Source organism: Physeter macrocephalus, chromosome 4 (assembly GCF_002837175.3).
Source record: "Physeter macrocephalus isolate SW-GA chromosome 4, ASM283717v5, whole genome shotgun sequence".
NCBI classification, from domain to species: domain Eukaryota; kingdom Metazoa; phylum Chordata; class Mammalia; order Artiodactyla; family Physeteridae; genus Physeter; species Physeter macrocephalus.
Window position 1 is genome coordinate 19,412,164 of NC_041217.1, and position 19,707 is coordinate 19,431,870.

Here is a 19,707-nt window from a genome sequence, read left to right on the forward strand (position 1 = left end):
GGTTATTTGAGATATATATATATATATATATATATATATGTATTTGTTTTTGATGTAGGCATTTATTGCTCTAAATGCCCCTCAGTACTGCTTTTGCTTCATCTCCATACATTTTTGTGTATTGTGTTTTCATTTGTCTCAAGATATATTTCTAATTTCCTCTTTGATCCATTGGTTATTCAAGAATGTGTTAATTTCCACATGCATGTGAATTTTCCATTTTTTCTTCCTGTTATTGATTTCAAATTTTATACCAGTTTGGATAAGATATTTGGTATGATTTTAGTGTTCTTAAATTTGTTAAGACTTGTTTTGTCACCTGGAGACCATTGCATGTGCTTTCTGCTGCTGTTGAGTGAAATGTTCGTAATATTTCTGTTAGGTTCATCTAGTTTGTGTGTTGTTCAAGTCCTCTGTTTTCTCTTTGCTCTTCTGTTGGGGTTCTAGCCATTTTAACAGTGAGGTGGTAAAATCTAATGTTATTGTGTTGCTGTCTATTTCTCTCCTAATTTCAGTCAGTGTTTGCTTTGTGTATTTAAGTGCTTTGGTGTTGGGTCTAGAAATATTTATAATTGTTATATCTTCCTGGTGAATTGACCATTTTATCATTATATAATGTCCTTCTTTGTCTCTTGTGACATTTTTTTACTTAAAGTCTAATTTGTCTGATATAAATATGGCCACACCTGCTCTCTTTCGGTTACCATTTGCATGGATATCTTCTTCCATGCTTTCACTTTCAGCATATGTGTGTCCTTAAATCTAAAGTGAGTCTCTTTTAAACGGCATCTAGTTGGGATTTTCTTTTTTTTTTTTTTAAATCCTTTCAGTCACTGTGTCTTTTGAGCATGGAGTTTAAATTATTTGTATCTAAAGTAGTTATTGATAGGGAAAGATTTACTTTTGTTATTTTGTTAATTGTTTTCTGTTTAAAAATTTTTTTTGTCTCAACATCTTTTGCTGTCTTTTTATGTGTTTTGATTTTTGTTTTGTAGTAACATGCTTTGATTTATTTCTCCTGTGTGTGTGTGTGTGTGTGTGTGTGTGTGTGTGTATGTGTTTTCTGTAGGTATTTTCCTTGTGGCTACCATGGGGCTCATCTAAAATGTTTTATAGTTACAGCAATCTATTTTAAGCTGATAACAATTTAACTTCAATTTCATACAAAAATTTTGCACTTTTATTTTTCCCTCGTCAATACTTCATAGTATTGATTGCACAAATTATCTTTTTATATTGTGTTCTTTAACATACATTTATAGTTATAATTTTAAAAATATTTTTGTTTTTTAACTAATGTACCAGGATTAAAATGATTTATGTACCATCATTACAGTATTATAGTATTTTGTATTTGTCTGTGTATTTGTTTTTACCAGCAGACTTTATACTTTCATATGCTTTCCTGTTGCTGTTTAGTGCCTTTTTGTTTCATTTTGAATGATTGCCTGTAGCATTTCTTGTAAGGCAGGTCTAGTGGTGATAAATTCCCTCAGCTTTTGTTTATCTTTGAAAATTTTTCTTTCCTTCATTTTGAAGGACAGTTTTTCTGGATACAGCATTCTTGGTTGACAGGGTTTTTTTTTTTCTTTTACCAGTTTGAATGTATTAATTGAATTTTTTCCTGGTCTGCAAATTTTCTGCTGAGAAATCTGCTGCTAGTTTTGTGGGAGTTCCTTTGTATGTGACAAGTACTTTTTTTCTTGCTGCTTTCAAAATTCTCCGTCTTTGACTTTTGAGAATTTGATTATAATGTGTCATGGTGTGGACATATTTGGGTTCATGCTGTTTGGCATTCATCCTATTTAAGTTCTCTTGGGTTTCTTAAATCTGGATATACATTTCCTTTTCCATATTTGGGAATTTTTCAGCCATTTTTTTCCTTAAACTTTCTGTCCTTTCTCTTTCATCTTCTAAGACCCCAAAATTTGGGTATTAGTCCCTATAAATACCATAGGTATCCCATAAGCACTTCACTCTTTTTTCATTATTTTTTTTTTGTTTTTCTGACTAGATAATTACAAACAACCTGTCTTCAAGTTGGTTGATTCTTTATTCTGCTTGATCAAGAATTGGTTGAACCCTTTTAATGAATTTTTCAGTTTAGTTATTGCATTCTTCAGCTGCAGAATTTCTGTTTGGTTCTTTTCTTTATCTCTTTATTGATATTCTGATTTTGTTTATGCATCATTTTCATAAGCTCATTGAGCATGTTTATGTCAGTTATTTTGAACTCCTTGTCAGGTAATACGTATAACTCTGGTTTCTTTAGGCTTGATTTCTGGAGACTTATTTTCTTTCCTTGAGTGGATCATGGTCATGTGTTTTTTTTGTTTTTTGTTTTTATGTTCCTTGTAGCTTTGTGTTGATAACCACACCTGTAAAAAAAAAATGGCTACCCCTCCTAGTCTTTCTGTACTGGCTTCATACATGGAAAGATTTTCACTATTCAGTTCAGCTGGGCATGCTCAGGACTCTCAGACCTTTTCTGTAGTTGCATCTTTTTCACTTGTCTGGGTAGATTCCTGATTAGAGGAATTTTAGGTTTCTTTTTTTTAGGGGGGCAGCTTGTAATCTCTTGCTCCCTCTGGTGTCTGTCTGCTGTACTGTGGTTGCTCTGAAGCAGCAGCACACTAAGTAACTCTTTTTGTTCTCAGCAGCCACTAGGCATCTAGCATATGCCAGTTCCCATCAGCACCCTGAGTAGAGCTAGGCAGAAACGAGTCCCTTGGGCAATTCCCTGAAAAGCCAGAGTGTGCGATGCATGCTGCATTCTTCTGTTTCCCCATCTGTTGAATTTTTAGTTTTGTTAATAACTGTTTTTCATCTCTAAAAGTTCTAAGGTTTTATCTTAGACCCAATTGGCTTTTAAAATATTCTGTTGGTCTTTGTTTACTTTTGTGATTTAATCTTCATTTTTTTTAAACATTTAATATATAGTTATTCACATTCTGTACCTAGAAAGTCCATTACCTGAAGTCCCTGGGGATTTAGCTCTCTTGTTTGTGTCTACTTGTTCACTGTGACTTGTTTTTTTCCCTTTATTTGCTGATATTTGCTGATGAACTCATATTTGCCTGATTTTATCTGTGTGAAACTTGGAAGACCAAATTGAGGATGATTTCCTGTATAGAGGGTTTGTGATTGCCCCTAATGGGGACCCCTACTGACCTGGGACACTTTTGTCTCCTCTATGGATCCTGGCTCAATGAGGATGTTGTAGATTCAGCTCTCCCACCTTGTACTGGGTCCAAGGCTTAGTATTTGATCCTAGGGCAATGCTGGCTTTTGTGGTAGCTTTCAGCTGGAGTTTTTCTTTTATATTTGTTTATTTGTTTTGTTTTTTCTTTGGACGTTCCTCTTACGCCTTTCAAGCTCAGCAATGCATTAAAAAAAGTGTGTTGCATCTTGGGGGACTCTTTACGATATCTTGCCTGCTATACTACAGAAAGACTGGAGTAAGCTTTTTGAAAATGGGTGTTCAGAAATTTTCATACTTATATAGTTTTATTACCCTAAACTGTGTCATTTCTGAAATTCTCATATCTGTATACTCTAAAATATGGACAGTTTTCAAACCTGTTTATAAGTCTTGCAGATCAAAATCTTAGATTTTGGAAGCCATTTGTTACAATTATTGAAATAGTTACTTTTCAAGAACAGCTAATTGTCATCAGGAAGCTGTCTCCTAACATTACTTTTATAAAAATTTTTCTCATAATTGGTGGATAGATTGAAATATGGACATCATAAATAAATAAATGTAACCAGAGATGCACTGCTTTTATTTGTATGAGGTACTTTTTTTTAATCCATGACAGTCATTGAGATCAAGTACTGACATAAATTTAACTTGTAACCAGTCCTTCAAATCTCTGTATTACCAATTATTAACCCAAGGTTTAAAAGATCAAGAAACATATTTATATTGCATAATATTAATAATGCTTTATTAATTACTATAATGTTTGCTCTACTATAGATTTAGTATATGTCCAAGAACTTTCACCTTTTTTATGTTATGTTTTTTAATGTACATAATCTGTTTGTAAAGTAATACACATATTATTTATAAATTAGTATTTCTAGGGGCTTCCCTGGTGGCGCAATAGTTGCGCGTCCGCCTGCCGATGCAGGGACACCGGGTTCGCGCCCCGGTCTGGGAGGATCCCACATGCCGCGGAGCGGCTGGGCCCGTGAGCCATGGCCGCTGAGCCTGCGCGTCCGGAGCCTGTGCTCCGCAACGGGAGAGGCCACAACAGAGGGAGGCCCGCATACCACAAAAAAAAAAAAATTTGTCTCTTGTGACATTTTTTGACTTAAAGTCTAATTTGTCTGATATAAATATGGCCACACCTGCTCTCTTTCGGTTACCATTTGCATGGATATCTTCTTCCATGCTTTCACTTTCAGCATATGTGTGTCCTTAAATCTAAAGTGAGTCTCTTTTAAACGGCATCTAGTTGGGATTTTCTTTTTTTTTTTTTTAAATCCTTTCAGTCACTGTGTCTTTTGAGCATGGAGTTTAAATTATTTGTATCTAAAGTAGTTATTGATAGGGAAAGATTTACTTTTGTTATTTTGTTAATTGTTTTCTGTTTAAAAATTTTTTTTGTCTCAACATCTTTTGCTGTCTTTTTATGTGTTTTGATTTTTGTTTTGTAGTAACATGCTTTGATTTATTTCTCCTGTGTGTGTGTGTGTGTGTGTGTGTGTGTGTGTATGTGTTTTCTGTAGGTATTTTCCTTGTGGCTACCATGGGGCTCATCTAAAATGTTTTATAGTTACAGCAATCTATTTTAAGCTGATAACAATTTAACTTCAATTTCATACAAAAATTTTGCACTTTTATTTTTCCCTCGTCAATACTTCATAGTATTGATTGCACAAATTATCTTTTTATATTGTGTTCTTTAACATACATTTATAGTTATAATTTTAAAAATATTTTTGTTTTTTAACTAATGTACCAGGATTAAAATGATTTATGTACCATCATTACAGTATTATAGTATTTTGTATTTGTCTGTGTATTTGTTTTTACCAGCAGACTTTATACTTTCATATGCTTTCCTGTTGCTGTTTAGTGCCTTTTTGTTTCATTTTGAATGATTGCCTGTAGCATTTCTTGTAAGGCAGGTCTAGTGGTGATAAATTCCCTCAGCTTTTGTTTATCTTTGAAAATTTTTCTTTCCTTCATTTTGAAGGACAGTTTTTCTGGATACAGCATTCTTGGTTGACAGGGTTTTTTTTTTTCTTTTACCAGTTTGAATGTATTAATTGAATTTTTTCCTGGTCTGCAAATTTTCTGCTGAGAAATCTGCTGCTAGTTTTGTGGGAGTTCCTTTGTATGTGACAAGTACTTTTTTTCTTGCTGCTTTCAAAATTCTCCATCTTTGACTTTTGAGAATTTGATTATAATGTGTCATGGTGTGGACATATTTGGGTTCATGCTGTTTGGCGTTCATCCTATTTAAGTTCTCTTGGGTTTCTTAAATCTGGATATACATTTCCTTTTCCATATTTGGGAATTTTTCAGCCATTTTTTTCCTTAAACTTTCTGTCCTTTCTCTTTCATCTTCTAAGACCCCAAAATTTGGGTATTAGTCCCTATAAATACCATAGGTATCCCATAAGCACTTCACTCTTTTTTCATTATTTTTTTTTTTTGTTTTTCTGACTAGATAATTACAAACAACCTGTCTTCAAGTTGGTTGATTCTTTATTCTGCTTGATCAAGAATTGGTTGAACCCTTTTAATGAATTTTTCAGTTTAGTTATTGCATTCTTCAGCTGCAGAATTTCTGTTTGGTTCTTTTCTTTATCTCTTTATTGATATTCTGATTTTGTTTATGCATCATTTTCATAAGCTCATTGAGCATGTTTATGTCAGTTATTTTGAACTCCTTGTCAGGTAATACGTATAACTCTGGTTTCTTTAGGCTTGATTTCTGGAGACTTATTTTCTTTCCTTGAGTGGATCATGGTCATGTGTTTTTTTTGTTTTTTGTTTTTATGTTCCTTGTAGCTTTGTGTTGGTAACCACACCTGTAAAAAAAAAATGGCTACCCCTCCTAGTCTTTCTGTACTGGCTTCATACATGGAAAGATTTTCACTATTCAGTTCAGCTGGGCATGCTCAGGACTCTCAAACCTTTTCTGTAGTTGCATCTTTTTCACTTGTCTGGGTAGATTCCTGATTAGAGGAATTTTAGGTTTCTTTTTTTTAGGGGGGCACCTTGTAATCTCTTGCTCCCTCTGGTGTCTGTCTGCTGTACTGTGGTTGCTCTGAAGCAGCAGCACACTAAGTAACTCTTTTTGTTCTCAGCAGCCACTAGGCATCTAGCATATGCCAGTTCCCATCAGCACCCTGAGTAGAGCTAGGCAGAAACGAGTCCCTTGGGCAATTCCCTGAAAAGCCAGAGTGTGCGATGCATGCTGCATTCTTCTGTTTCCCCATCTGTTGAATTTTTAGTTTTGTTAATAACTGTTTTTCATCTCTAAAAGTTCTAAGGTTTTATCTTAGACCCAATTGGCTTTTAAAATATTCTGTTGGTCTTTGTTTACTTTTGTGATTTAATCTTCATTTTTTTAAACATTTAATATATAGTTATTCACATTCTGTACCTAGAAAGTCCATTACCTGAAGTCCCTGGGGATTTAGCTCTCTTGTTTGTGTCTACTTGTTCACTGTGACTTGTTTTTTTCCCTTTATTTGCTGATATTTGCTGTTGAACTCATATTTGCCTGATTTTATCTGTGTGAAACTTGGAAGACCAAATTGAGGATGATTTCCTGTATAGAGGGTTTGTGATTGCCCCTAATGGGGACCCCTACTGACCTGGGACACTTTTGTCTCCTCTATGGATCCTGGCTCAATGAGGATGTTGTAGATTCAGCTCTCCCACCTTGTACTGGGTCCAAGGCTTAGTATTTGATCCTAGGGCAATGCTGGCTTTTGTGGTAGCTTTCAGCTGGAGTTTTTCTTTTATATTTGTTTATTTGTTTTGTTTTTTCTTTGGACGTTCCTCTTACGCCTTTCAAGCTCAGCAATGCATTAAAAAAAGTGTGTTGCATCTTGGGGGACTCTTTACGATATCTTGCCTGCTATACTACAGAAAGACTGGAGTAAGCTTTTTGAAAATGGGTGTTCAGAAATTTTCATACTTATATAGTTTTATTACCCTAAACTGTGTCATTTCTGAAATTCTCATATCTGTATACTCTAAAATATGGACAGTTTTCAAACCTGTTTATAAGTCTTGCAGATCAAAATCTTAGATTTTGGAAGCCATTTGTTACAATTATTGAAATAGTTACTTTTCAAGAACAGCTAATTGTCATCAGGAAGCTGTCTCCTAACATTACTTTTATAAAAATTTTTCTCATAATTGGTGGATAGATTGAAATATGGACATCATAAATAAATAAATGTAACCAGAGATGCACTGCTTTTATTTGTATGAGGTACTTTTTTTTAATCCATGACAGTCATTGAGATCAAGTACTGACATAAATTTAACTTGTAACCAGTCCTTCAAATCTCTGTATTACCAATTATTAACCCAAGGTTTAAAAGATCAAGAAACATATTTATATTGCATAATATTAATAATGCTTTATTAATTACTATAATGTTTGCTCTACTATAGATTTAGTATATGTCCAAGAACTTTCACCTTTTTTATGTTATGTTTTTTAATGTACATAATCTGTTTGTAAAGTAATACACATATTATTTATAAATTAGTATTTCTAGGGGCTTCCCTGGTGGCGCAATAGTTGCGCGTCCGCCTGCCGATGCAGGGACACCGGGTTCGCGCCCCGGTCTGGGAGGATCCCACATGCCGCGGAGGAGGCCCCAACAGAGGGAGGCCCGCATACCACAAAAAAAAAAAAAAAAAAAAAAAAAAAAAAAAAAAATTAGTATTTCTAAAGTGGTCCATACTTAAAGGTTTTAAAGATTGGTCACTTGATCTAACGTTTGAAGACCATTCTATATGATAGAGATTAACATTGTTCTAAAATTCCCCTGTGTGTAAATGTTATCTTCCTAACTCAATTGGAAGAACTCTGAGGTCAGCGATTACTTCCAAATTACTTATGTATATCTTATGTTACCTACCATAGTATTTGGCACATTTTTTGACACTCAGCATTTTAATAAATCAAGGTTATTTTTTCTCAAATATAGTGAGTCTGCAGACCAGCTGGGGAGATCATTTGAAATTCACACTCCCTAACCCCTTCTCGCTCTCACTCCATGTACGTACTCAGTTTCTTTAGGGTAGGGCCAGGCAGTTCTGATGCTGCTATCCATTGACTAGGCTGTGTAAAACACTGCTGTGATGATGATGATGATTACATTGTAATAAGTCTCATCTTTTGATTAAAATGAAAAAAGAACTATGTTTGATGGTTATTAAAGAAAGTGGGATAGGAGAAAGGATGAATCAATCCTTTCGGTAGGATTGACATCACCAATCCTTTCGGTAGGTGATGACAGGAGTAGAAAATAATGGAATTGTCTTGCTTGGAGATTATAAGGTACGTGTGTGGCATTTGTGTGAGATGGAAGAAGGGGGTAATGAGGAATTTCGTGTTCCTTCCTTCCACCTCCCAGCTTTATGTGGTGAACTCTATTTGAGGGGGAGGTGCCAACAAAATAAAGGGTGCCTTTGATGGTAGGCTGAATCTCTCTTCTGAGAAAGCATTATTTAATATTTTTTTGACCACTGTATCAGTTTAGTTCAGGTTGTAAACAAGTCAGAAGCTGAGACACAGTCCAAAATCTTAATGAACTACCTGTAAGGGATATAGTAACAAGTTTACTTTGAATCTTTAAAGCATGACTACCTTTCCTTTGGGGATCAACAGTGCTGCTTTCACAATTTCAAAAGACGGTTTGCTTTTATTTCCTTTTCTATTTGTTTCATCTCGACTGGAGAGGATAGGGATACAAAGACCGATGAAACCTGTTCCCTGTTCTGGAAGGACTCAGAGCCTGCAGAGGGAGATAGACATAGAGACAAACAAGTGCAGTAGAAAGTTACAGCTCCTTGTCATCTGAGTGATCAGAACACAGAATAAAGAAGGAAGGGGGAAGCAGGAGGGAGTGCTCAAGCAGAGTTTATAGCCTTTGAACTAAGGTTTGAAGGATAAGTAGTCCTTTGCCAAGCGGCTCTGTGAAAAATTGAGTTGGTGGGAGGAAGAGGCTGTCTGGCTGAAGGAGCGTTATGCGGAGGCCCTGTGTGTGATGTGGCTCAGAGGCAGGCGGACGGCAGCCTGGAGGGGCAGCGTTTCGTGAGAGGACCAGGCAGGAGAGGAGGTAGAGCCATGCACGCGTGCCTCAGCAAGAAGCGGCCCTGGGGGCAGTGGTGGCCCTTGGGCGATCTAGGCAAAGGGTCAGCATGAGTGGATTGTGTTCTGGGTATGCTGGCCTGTTTTAGAGACGTTCCGGGTTTTAAATTCCACGGCCTGCTTTCTCATGGCCCATGAAAGAGCTTTTAATATGGTGCCTATAAAAACTTTATTTGGCATGTTGGGAGAAGGGTTTGGTAAAGGGGAGATGCCAGTGCTGGTGACAGAGGCCCTCTCCTTGATCACACTTTACTCGGGCTACTCTGAGCCTTCTTTTCAACTAGGCTTTGACCTTGGCGTTCCAGTCTGTCCTGTCCTTGCAGCCCGCACAGTCCCATCTCAGCAAAGAATTCTGCTAGTCGGTTTAGTGAGAATCCCGCACCCTTGCTATCTGACCACCCTGCATATCTAATCAAGTTCCTCAGCCCCTGCCTTTGATGTGTAAGCTCTTGACCTGCTTCCAGCAAGAATCCTGTTTGGCCAGTTTAGCGAGAATCCCCCTACCTTGATGTTTCCTCAGTAATTTTCCTTCCACTGACCCCCTCCCTGTGCTCCTTGGCTGTAAATCCCCAGATGTCTTTGCTATATTCAGAGTTGATCTCTCTCCCGTATTGTAATATCCCTGTGCAAGAATCTGAGTAAACTCTTTCTACTGTTTTAACAAGTATTAGAATAATTATTTCTTTGACACCAGTTGAGAAAAGATTCACATTTCATGATGAAATCCCGTACACATTTCACTGTGGTAGTACGTATTGAGAATAAGGTTAGAGAAGCCCATAGTAACCTTAAAAAAATTAGGAGGCCAGAAAGTAGAGCCTCTCCAGACTTAGGGCAGAAAAATAGGGTGATACATGGGGCTTAGGACAAGAATTTAGCAGATGCTGAGATTGGTAACTCATTATCCTTTCATTGCATCCTGTCTTTGTGAATTTTATCAATGGTGAATATAGTTGACCTAAGGGGGAAGATTATTTAGCGGCTAATGAGTCACTAGCTAGTTATCTTGGGTAAGTCATTTACCTTTTCTTCTGGCACTTATTGGTACACCTCATTTTGGTACTTTCCTTTTCACTATAGAAATTATTTGTTGACTGAACAGCGCTACTAAATTATGCCACTGGTCCTTCTGGCCACTCTAGATTCTTTCTGCTTACTGCTTAGATACTAAAAACTAGAGGGAAATAAATTCGGTATCAGTGGCTGCTTGTTTAAACCTGGGGATTGATTTTCTAGTAAGTTCTTAACTACTAGTGGCCAAAAAGCGTGCTAAGGAGGAAAGCCTTGAATAGAAAAGGTTGGTACCAGCTTGGTTGAATACTTCTATACAACCTTTTTCTTCTACCTTCCCTTCCTCTCCAGGAGAGGGAAAAACCAGGGGAGGGAAGAGTATGTCAAATAGGAGACTCTGCTCTCTGTTTGGCCAGAATTGATTATTTATCACGCAGTTGATTCTACTCTGTGTGCTCTTTGTGACAGTCCTTTCACACTGTACTGTCATTTTTTTAAGCCTGTCTCACATACAATGCTGCAAACTCCTTGAGACTGAGAACCCTGTTACTGATTCCCATATCAGTCAAGCAGTGGTGCTGGTATAGTTGGCTTTCAGAATTGCTTGCTGTGTCCTATTAAACAGCAAGAATATGTCAGTAAAATACATCCCTCTCCAAAAGTCCTTTGGCACAGTCCTGTACACACAGTAGCTACTTGATGGGTGTTCAGTAAATATATACAATTGAGTCACTCATTCTCTGGAAAATGTTGAAGTACTTTAAGAATCTGAGGTGGTGCTATGTAGATATGGTATTTGCCTTTTAAATTCTGGTCATTTTTTTTTTTTTTTTTTTTTGCGGTATGCGGGCCTCTCACTGCTGTGGCCTCTCCCTTTGCGGAGCACAGGCTCCGGACGCACAGGCCCAGCGGCCATGGCTCACGGGCCCAGCCGCTCCACGGCATGTGGGATCCTCCCAGACCGGGGCACGAACCCGTGTCCCCTGCATCGGCAGGCGGACTCTCAACCACTGCACCACCAGGGAAGCCCTCTGGTCATTTTTAAAATGAACTTCTTAGGTGTTTTGCAGAGAGGTTTCCCCCTACCCCTCATATTCATGTTCATGAGTTAAAGTCATCAGTTAAAATTTTACTGTACTTAAAAAAATTTATTCAGAAAGTGTATTGACATTTAAGTTGATACGATTATTAGCTTATATTCAGGAATAATCACTGGATTTTGTTAGATTTACTAAATATATCTAAACTGGATGTAGTCTTTAGTCAAAGACTAAAGCTCTGGGACTTCCCTGGTGGCGCAGCGGTTTAGAGTCTGCCTGCCAATGCAGGGGACACGGGTTCAAGTCCTGGTCCGGGAAGATCGACATGCCGCAGAGCAACTAAGCCCGTGTGCCACAACTAGTGAGCCTGCGCTCTAGAGCCTGTGAGCCACAACTACTGAGCCCACGTGCCACAACTACTGAAACCTGTGCAACTAGAGCCCGGGCTCAGCAATGGGAAGCCCGTGCACCACAATGAAGAGCAGCCCCCGCTCGCCTCAACTAGAGAAAGCTCGCACACAGCAACAAGGACCCAACACAGCCAAAAAAAATTTTAAAAATTTTAAAAAAAGACTAAAGCTTTGACTACTAGAGTGTTAAGTTAAATCAAATTTAATGATTTAAAGAGCAAACATCCATTGTAATTTCTGGCATGAGTTTGCTGTAATGTTTTTGCACTTGTGGGAGTGAAAGAACTAGGAAGTTTCTAAAACAATATAATACCATATTTTTAGATATAATTTAGGCAGATGTTTTCTTGTATCCCCTGGGGACTCAGTTGTGTCAGCCTGTAATGTCTTATGGCAAGCTGTAGTGAAAGACCTCCCAGAGGAAGGTTTTGGGATAGAAGGAAGTATCTTAGGGAGGAGTGTGTCTAGAAATAAAACACAGGTTCAGCCACTCCCTGTTCACCTCCTGAAGAGGGGTAGTCACCCTTTGTGTACCCCAGTTCAGATATAGAAGCGACATCACTTCTTGGTTAAGGGCACATGCTCTAAAGTCAGACTGTGTGAGTTCAAATCCAAGCTCTGCCATTTACTAGCTCTGTGACCTTGGGAAGCCACTTAATTTCTTTATGTTTCAGGTTCTTTATCTGTAAAATGGAATAACAGTAGTGCCTATCTTATAGGGTTGTTGTGAGGTTTAAATGACTGAACACATATAATGTCCTTAGAACAGTGCCTGGCATCTAGTAGAAGCTATGTAACTGTTAGCTGCCATTATTATTATTATTATTACACTTAGATAAAGGAAGTGAATATGCCAAAGTTTTAAGTGCTTACCTTAGGGCTACTGGATTACACATGACTTTAATTATTAAGAATTTCTGTATTTTAAGTCATGGATTTATTCCTTTTTATACCCAAAAATAATTGTGTTAAATTTTAATACAAAAGTTGTATTAAATTTACAGTGTGAAGTATAACTTTCTGGCATACTGAAATGCTTCTTTTAAGTGTAAGAAAGCCAAGTGGGAATCTGAATTGTCCGCAGATGCCTAGGTAAACAAGGAATCAGAGCAGGGCACAGAGGATAGGTGTGTGGTGACGTCAGTGTTCTCAATTGGCAGTGGACATACCTATGGTATGTGTAATGCTTAAGAGCATAAATTTTGTAGACAAGACATCGCTGAGGTTGGTTTATTCCCAGTTTAGTCATTTATAAGGTGTATAATTCCTTATCTGTAAAATGAGTAAAATACATACCTGGTTGGATGGATTGTCAGTTTTAAGTTATTAGATACACATTACATGCTTGGCAATAGTTAGTTGTTCAGTAATGGTACCAAAGAAACAAAACCAAGGTGAAAAGAAGATTCACAGTTGCTCATCAGGATATATTTTTTCCTTCTACTCCACAGTGTTGAAGATACACTACTAAACTCATGTTCCTTGGGCTTCCTTTTTTCCTATGCTTACCATTTTCTTCATGTCAATACATTCATTCTTCAGACTGAGTACAAATATACTTGCATTGATTACTGCTTTAAACATGCTAATGGAATCTCTCTCTTGAGACTGCATTGATTTTACTGAAACCAAATTTAAAGGCAGGTTTTAAGTCAGGCGTTTACAAGTTGAGGATAATTTTGATAGTGCCATCATGTATGCTGCAATATAATGTTCTTTTCTTGTCTTTTTTGAATCATGAGGCTTATATTTTTGCCCCTTAGAAATTATAGATAACGGTTTGATGAGCAAGATTTTGGTGGAGTTCTGAAAAGTTCTTCTAATTCTGTATTTGTCTTCCTTCTCTTTTAAGGAAATACATTTCTCTTCATCTTTCTAAAAATAATGCTTGATAGGTATTTTTCTCTTCAGAGGAATTAATTTCACCTTAGTGAAGTTTACGTAATAGTGACTTAAATTAGAAATACAGTTCCATGTTCAACTGCCTTTTAAAAATAAGAACATTGCAAGTTTACATATATAATTACATCTGAGTTCAGCCAGGGAAGCAGAGTCCTATAAGCGATATAGATTAAGGCGTTTGCTATGGGATTAAAGTTACACAGTTGTGGGAACTGGTTAAGCATTCTCTATATGGTTGCTGCTCTGGAGTCTGGTATTAAGAGGCTAAAGCTCTGGGACTTCCCTGGTGGCGCAGCGGTTTAGAGTCTGCCTGCCAATGCAGGGGACACGGGTTCAAGTCCTGGTCCGGGAAGATCGACATGCCGCAGAGCAACTAAGCCCGTGTGCCACAACTAGTGAGCCTGCGCTCTAGAGCCTGTGAGCCACAACTACTGAGCCCGCGTGCCACAACTACTGAAACCTGTGCAACTAGAGCCCGGGCTCAGCAATGGGAAGCCCGTGCACCACAATGAAGAGCAGCCCCCGCTCGCCTCAACTAGAGAAAGCTCGCACACAGCAACAAGGACCCAACACAGCCAAAAAAAATTTTAAAAATTTTAAAAAAAGACTAAAGCTTTGACTACTAGAGTGTTAAGTTAAATCAAATTTAATGATTTAAAGAGCAAACATCCATTGTAATTTCTGGCATGAGTTTGCTGTAATGTTTTTGCACTTGTGGGAGTGAAAGAACTAGGAAGTTTCTAAAACAATATAATACCATATTTTTAGATATAATTTAGGCAGATGTTTTCTTGTATCCCCTGGGGACTCAGTTGTGTCAGCCTGTAATGTCTTATGGCAAGCTGTAGTGAAAGACCTCCCAGAGGAAGGTTTTGGGATAGAAGGAAGTATCTTAGGGAGGAGTGTGTCTAGAAATAAAACACAGGTTCAGCCACTCCCTGTTCACCTCCTGAAGAGGGGTAGTCACCCTTTGTGTACCCCAGTTCAGATATAGAAGCGACATCACTTCTTGGTTAAGGGCACATGCTCTAAAGTCAGACTGTGTGAGTTCAAATCCAAGCTCTGCCATTTACTAGCTCTGTGACCTTGGGAAGCCACTTAATTTCTTTATGTTTCAGGTTCTTTATCTGTAAAATGGAATAACAGTAGTGCCTATCTTATAGGGTTGTTGTGAGGTTTAAATGACTGAACACATATAATGTCCTTAGAACAGTGCCTGGCATCTAGTAGAAGCTATGTAACTGTTAGCTGCCATTATTATTATTATTATTACACTTAGATAAAGGAAGTGAATATGCCAAAGTTTTAAGTGCTTACCTTAGGGCTACTGGATTACACATGACTTTAATTATTAAGAATTTCTGTATTTTAAGTCATGGATTTATTCCTTTTTATACCCAAAAATAATTGTGTTAAATTTTAATACAAAAGTTGTATTAAATTTACAGTGTGAAGTATAACTTTCTGGCATACTGAAATGCTTCTTTTAAGTGTAAGAAAGCCAAGTGGGAATCTGAATTGTCCGCAGATGCCTAGGTAAACAAGGAATCAGAGCAGGGCACAGAGGATAGGTGTGTGGTGACGTCAGTGTTCTCAATTGGCAGTGGACATACCTATGGTATGTGTAATGCTTAAGAGCATAAATTTTGTAGACAAGACATCGCTGAGGTTGGTTTATTCCCAGTTTAGTCATTTATAAGGTGTATAATTCCTTATCTGTAAAATGAGTAAAATACATACCTGGTTGGATGGATTGTCAGTTTTAAGTTATTAGATACACATTACATGCTTGGCAATAGTTAGTTGTTCAGTAATGGTACCAAAGAAACAAAACCAAGGTGAAAAGAAGATTCACAGTTGCTCATCAGGATATATTTTTTCCTTCTACTCCACAGTGTTGAAGATACACTACTAAACTCATGTTCCTTGGGCTTCCTTTTTTCCTATGCTTACCATTTTCTTCATGTCAATACATTCATTCTTCAGACTGAGTACAAATATACTTGCATTGATTACTGCTTTAAACATGCTAATGGAATCTCTCTCTTGAGACTGCATTGATTTTACTGAAACCAAATTTAAAGGCAGGTTTTAAGTCAGGCGTTTACAAGTTGAGGATAATTTTGATAGTGCCATCATGTATGCTGCAATATAATGTTCTTTTCTTGTCTTTTTTGAATCATGAGGCTTATATTTTTGCCCCTTAGAAATTATAGATAACGGTTTGATGAGCAAGATTTTGGTGGAGTTCTGAAAAGTTCTTCTAATTCTGTATTTGTCTTCCTTCTCTTTTAAGGAAATACATTTCTCTTCATCTTTCTAAAAATAATGCTTGATAGGTATTTTTCTCTTCAGAGGAATTAATTTCACCTTAGTGAAGTTTACGTAATAGTGACTTAAATTAGAAATACAGTTCCATGTTCAACTGCCTTTTAAAAATAAGAACATTGCAAGTTTACATATATAATTACATCTGAGTTCAGCCAGGGAAGCAGAGTCCTATAAGCGATATAGATTAAGGCGTTTGCTATGGGATTAAAGTTACACAGTTGTGGGAACTGGTTAAGCATTCTCTATATGGTTGCTGCTCTGGAGTCTGGTATTAAGAGGCTGAAATCTGCAGGGCCATCCAGTTAGGAAGGAAAGATGAATGTGAAGTGGGAGAGAGCAAGACACCTTGGAATAATCTCTGAGGACAAACTGGAACTCACGTCTATCTCTCACTGCTTTCCAGCCTCTAAGGTGGGTGACGTGCAGGGTAAGCTGATGCCCTTCATCGTAGAGGTACACAGTCACCTGGACCAGGATTCAGAGCAGCTGAAGTAGGTGATCCCGTGGGAGCTGAAGGAGCTGTGAAAGCCTGGCTGCGTCTCCATGCCCACAGGACATACCAGCAGATCATCTATGTCAGGCGTGAGCTGCAGCTGTGTCTGGCCCTGCCCTGCCCTTCAAAGCAAATAAATGTGCCAATACTAACCCCAGACCATAGAGGGAAGGGAATTCTGGGAAATACAGTTCCAGCTTAGCTAAGTTAACATAGCAGAAGCCGCCACAGCCTGTCCCATGTCACCTTGGCCATCCCTTTTAAGTATGGGATGTGGCCACACTAATCTTAACCATACTTCCAATTAAAGATAACAGCAAATTATGCTTTTGTCTAATATGATGCAACTATCCTAGGTAGACTAAAAACATGCTAATCCTCTCCTTAAAAGAAGATAGATATGAAGTCCCTTTATCCCTCTTTGGGTGATGTTCACTTCTGAGTCACACTCTCCTTTTATACCCTGTAACTTCAGTATTAACATAAAAAACTAGCTAATGTTAACACTTTAATATTGGGAGATAGGGGAATGGGGAAGGGGAATAAAAAGGAAGAAATAATTGGTGGATACATATGCAAATATATTTATAGCAGTATAAGGAAGAAATATAAGTATTACAGTCCTTGTTTCTGCAACTAGTCGTGTGGTGATAGACGGTATTTATAATTACCTTCTTCTACTACTCATTCCATATTCCCTTTGCCCTCGGTAAACACTTTAGTTGATTATAATTCCTTGCATGGTGAGGTAACCCAGGCTTTCATTCCTGAAGAGTCCGGGCCATCAGAAGTCTTGACTGTATTGGGGTATTGTAATTTTCCATTGACTTATCTCAGGACATGGGAGTAATCAGAAGTGCCCCAGAGGATCTTCTGCATTTAGATATACTCCTCTTTAGGCCGTTGTGTAATAGCAACCCAGTTTCTCCTTGATAGTCAGGATCAGCCACCCTAGCTAGTATAATAACCCCCTTCTCCGCCTGTTGATTCACTGCCATGAAGCAGTCTCAACTTGCAATTTAATGGATCATTGCTACGACATCTGGTGGAAGCATTCCTCCCTTAGGAGGACTTCCATGGTAGCAGAACCCAAAGTTGCAGAGACTGGAAAGAAAAAAATTCACAGGTGGTTCACTAAGGATAATAGTGAAGGGAGCTCCTCCCATTTCTAACTCTTGATTCCTGGACCTATGAATCCTGGCTATGGAGGAAATAACACCATATATTAGTCACTGATTCAGAGTACAAATTGCATCCTGCAAGATGCACTAGCTCTGCAAAGTGTTGTCACCCATCTGTCATCATAACAGAATCTTTAAAAAGGCCATTCCACTGGTTTATCAAGCCAGCTCCTTCAGGGTATTGGGGAACATAATAAGACCAGTGAATTTTTCAAGCATGAGCCCATTGCCATGCTTCATTTGCTATAAAATCAGTTCCTTGCTTGGAAGCAATGCTGTATGGAATACCATGGTGGCGAAAAATATATTCTGTAAGCCTACCCATGGAGGTTTTGGCAAAAGCATTCTGGACAGGGAAGGCAGATTCCTATCTACAGCAAATATTTATTCCAGTGAGAGCAAAGCACTGCCTCTTCTATGATGAAACTAGTCTCGTATAATCAACCTGCTACGAGGCTAACCTCACCACCTCCTGGGAATTGCAGTGTCACTTTGGGACCTCAGTATTTTTCTATTCAATAGGCAGATTAGCCTTGGTGAGTGGTAGTCCCTGTTGCTAGGAAGATGGGTGGCTAGAGAAAGAGGCTGACTGATATCTATCGCATGAGTCATCCTTGGTGAGCTTTCACATGGGACAACTATCTCCACATGCTGTGCTCGTTCAGGGAGATCTATTAGCATACGTCTTCCTTGTCATTAATTTTCAAATCATGTTCCTTCCAAGTCTTTGATAATTCAGCCAAGCCAGTAGCACAAGTCTGTGAATCTCTGTTGATCCATAATTCTCACTTTCTCTTTCTAGGCAAAATAAACAGCCAGGTGCACTGCTTAAAGTTCCACCCATGGGAAATTTTCTTTTTGCTATTCTTCCTTCAGTGCCACCGCAGAGTGGGGCTGTAGTGCTACAACTGTCCACTTATGGGTGGTACCAGCATATTGTGCAGAAACGAGTGTAAACTAGGTTTGAATTTTTTTCTTCCTTTAAGTGCCCCATGAGGCCAAAGCTGTGAGTTTAGAATAAATATATAGAATAAGCAGTGTACCTGGAATATGGGCCAGGGGCACCTCAGTCACTTGGATGTGCAACTTGTGCCTTCAAGACCTGCTCAAGCCTTCTCTGATATACACCACTTCCATCTGGTAGTGGAATGTTGCTGTGCATGCCCAAATTTTTGGCTTGATGAGTCAGACAACACCCAGGTCATAATGGGAAGCTCATGTTGAGTGATCAACTAACTGTTCAATCTCTCCTGGGGCCCAATGTCAAGCCAAAAGCTGTTTGCTCAAAAGAGAATAGTTATCTGCAGAGGGTGGCATAGATTTGCTTCAAAATCTTGAACGTCTGCACTGCGATTCACATATAGGAGCCTGTCAAAAGCTCAATACTTGATTTCTCTCTGCCACAGATGCTTCAAGCACCAGTGAGTCTTCTGAATTCCAGTGGCAGGGCAGCTTGATGACAGCCTTAGATCTTTTGCAGAGTCCTGTTTTTCTGGTCCCAATACAAAACTGGCAATCTTTTGGATTACCTGTAATGAAAATGAAGCATATATGTTGCCTTCAAATTCCGTATCCATGGTGTCCCTTTCTTAAACGTTGGGGGGACCAGATGCAGCAACTTGTTCTTTACCCAGAAAGATATCTCAACACGTCCCAGACCATTAAACTCTTAGAAGTTTCACTGAGGAGCCAGACCCCTGGATTTTTGTGGGATTTATTTTCTCTGACACACATATACCTTATCAAAGTATCAGAGTAGTTAATTCCTGCTTACCAGATCCAATCAGCATAATACCATCAATATAACAGACTAGTGACATGTCCTATGGAAAGAAAGATGATAAGGTCCCTGTGGAGTAGATCAGTGGTTCTCAACTGTGGGCAGTTGGCAGAGGACATTTGGCAATGTCTGGAGACATTTTTGATTATCACAAGTGTGTGTGTGTGTGTGTGTGTGTGTGTGTGTGTGTGTGTGTGTGT

General features: G+C 38.3%; 1 protein-coding gene across 9 annotated transcripts in view; it reads left to right on the forward strand.

Moving 5' to 3' along the window:
- Nucleotides 1-19,707, forward strand: part of MARK1 (microtubule affinity regulating kinase 1) — a 164,758-nt gene that overhangs the window by 26,398 nt on the left and 118,653 nt on the right. Inside the window, exon 1 of one of the 9 annotated variants that reach the window (XM_028488347.2) lies at nucleotides 16,202-16,635. The exons of the other annotated variants lie outside the window; for them this stretch is intronic. Coding sequence (XP_028344148.1) covers nucleotides 16,597-16,635 — 39 coding nt within the window. The 5' untranslated portion in view covers nucleotides 16,202-16,596. Of the gene's footprint in view, nucleotides 1-16,201; nucleotides 16,636-19,707 lie in introns of those variants that run through there. 9 annotated transcript variants of the gene reach the window in all.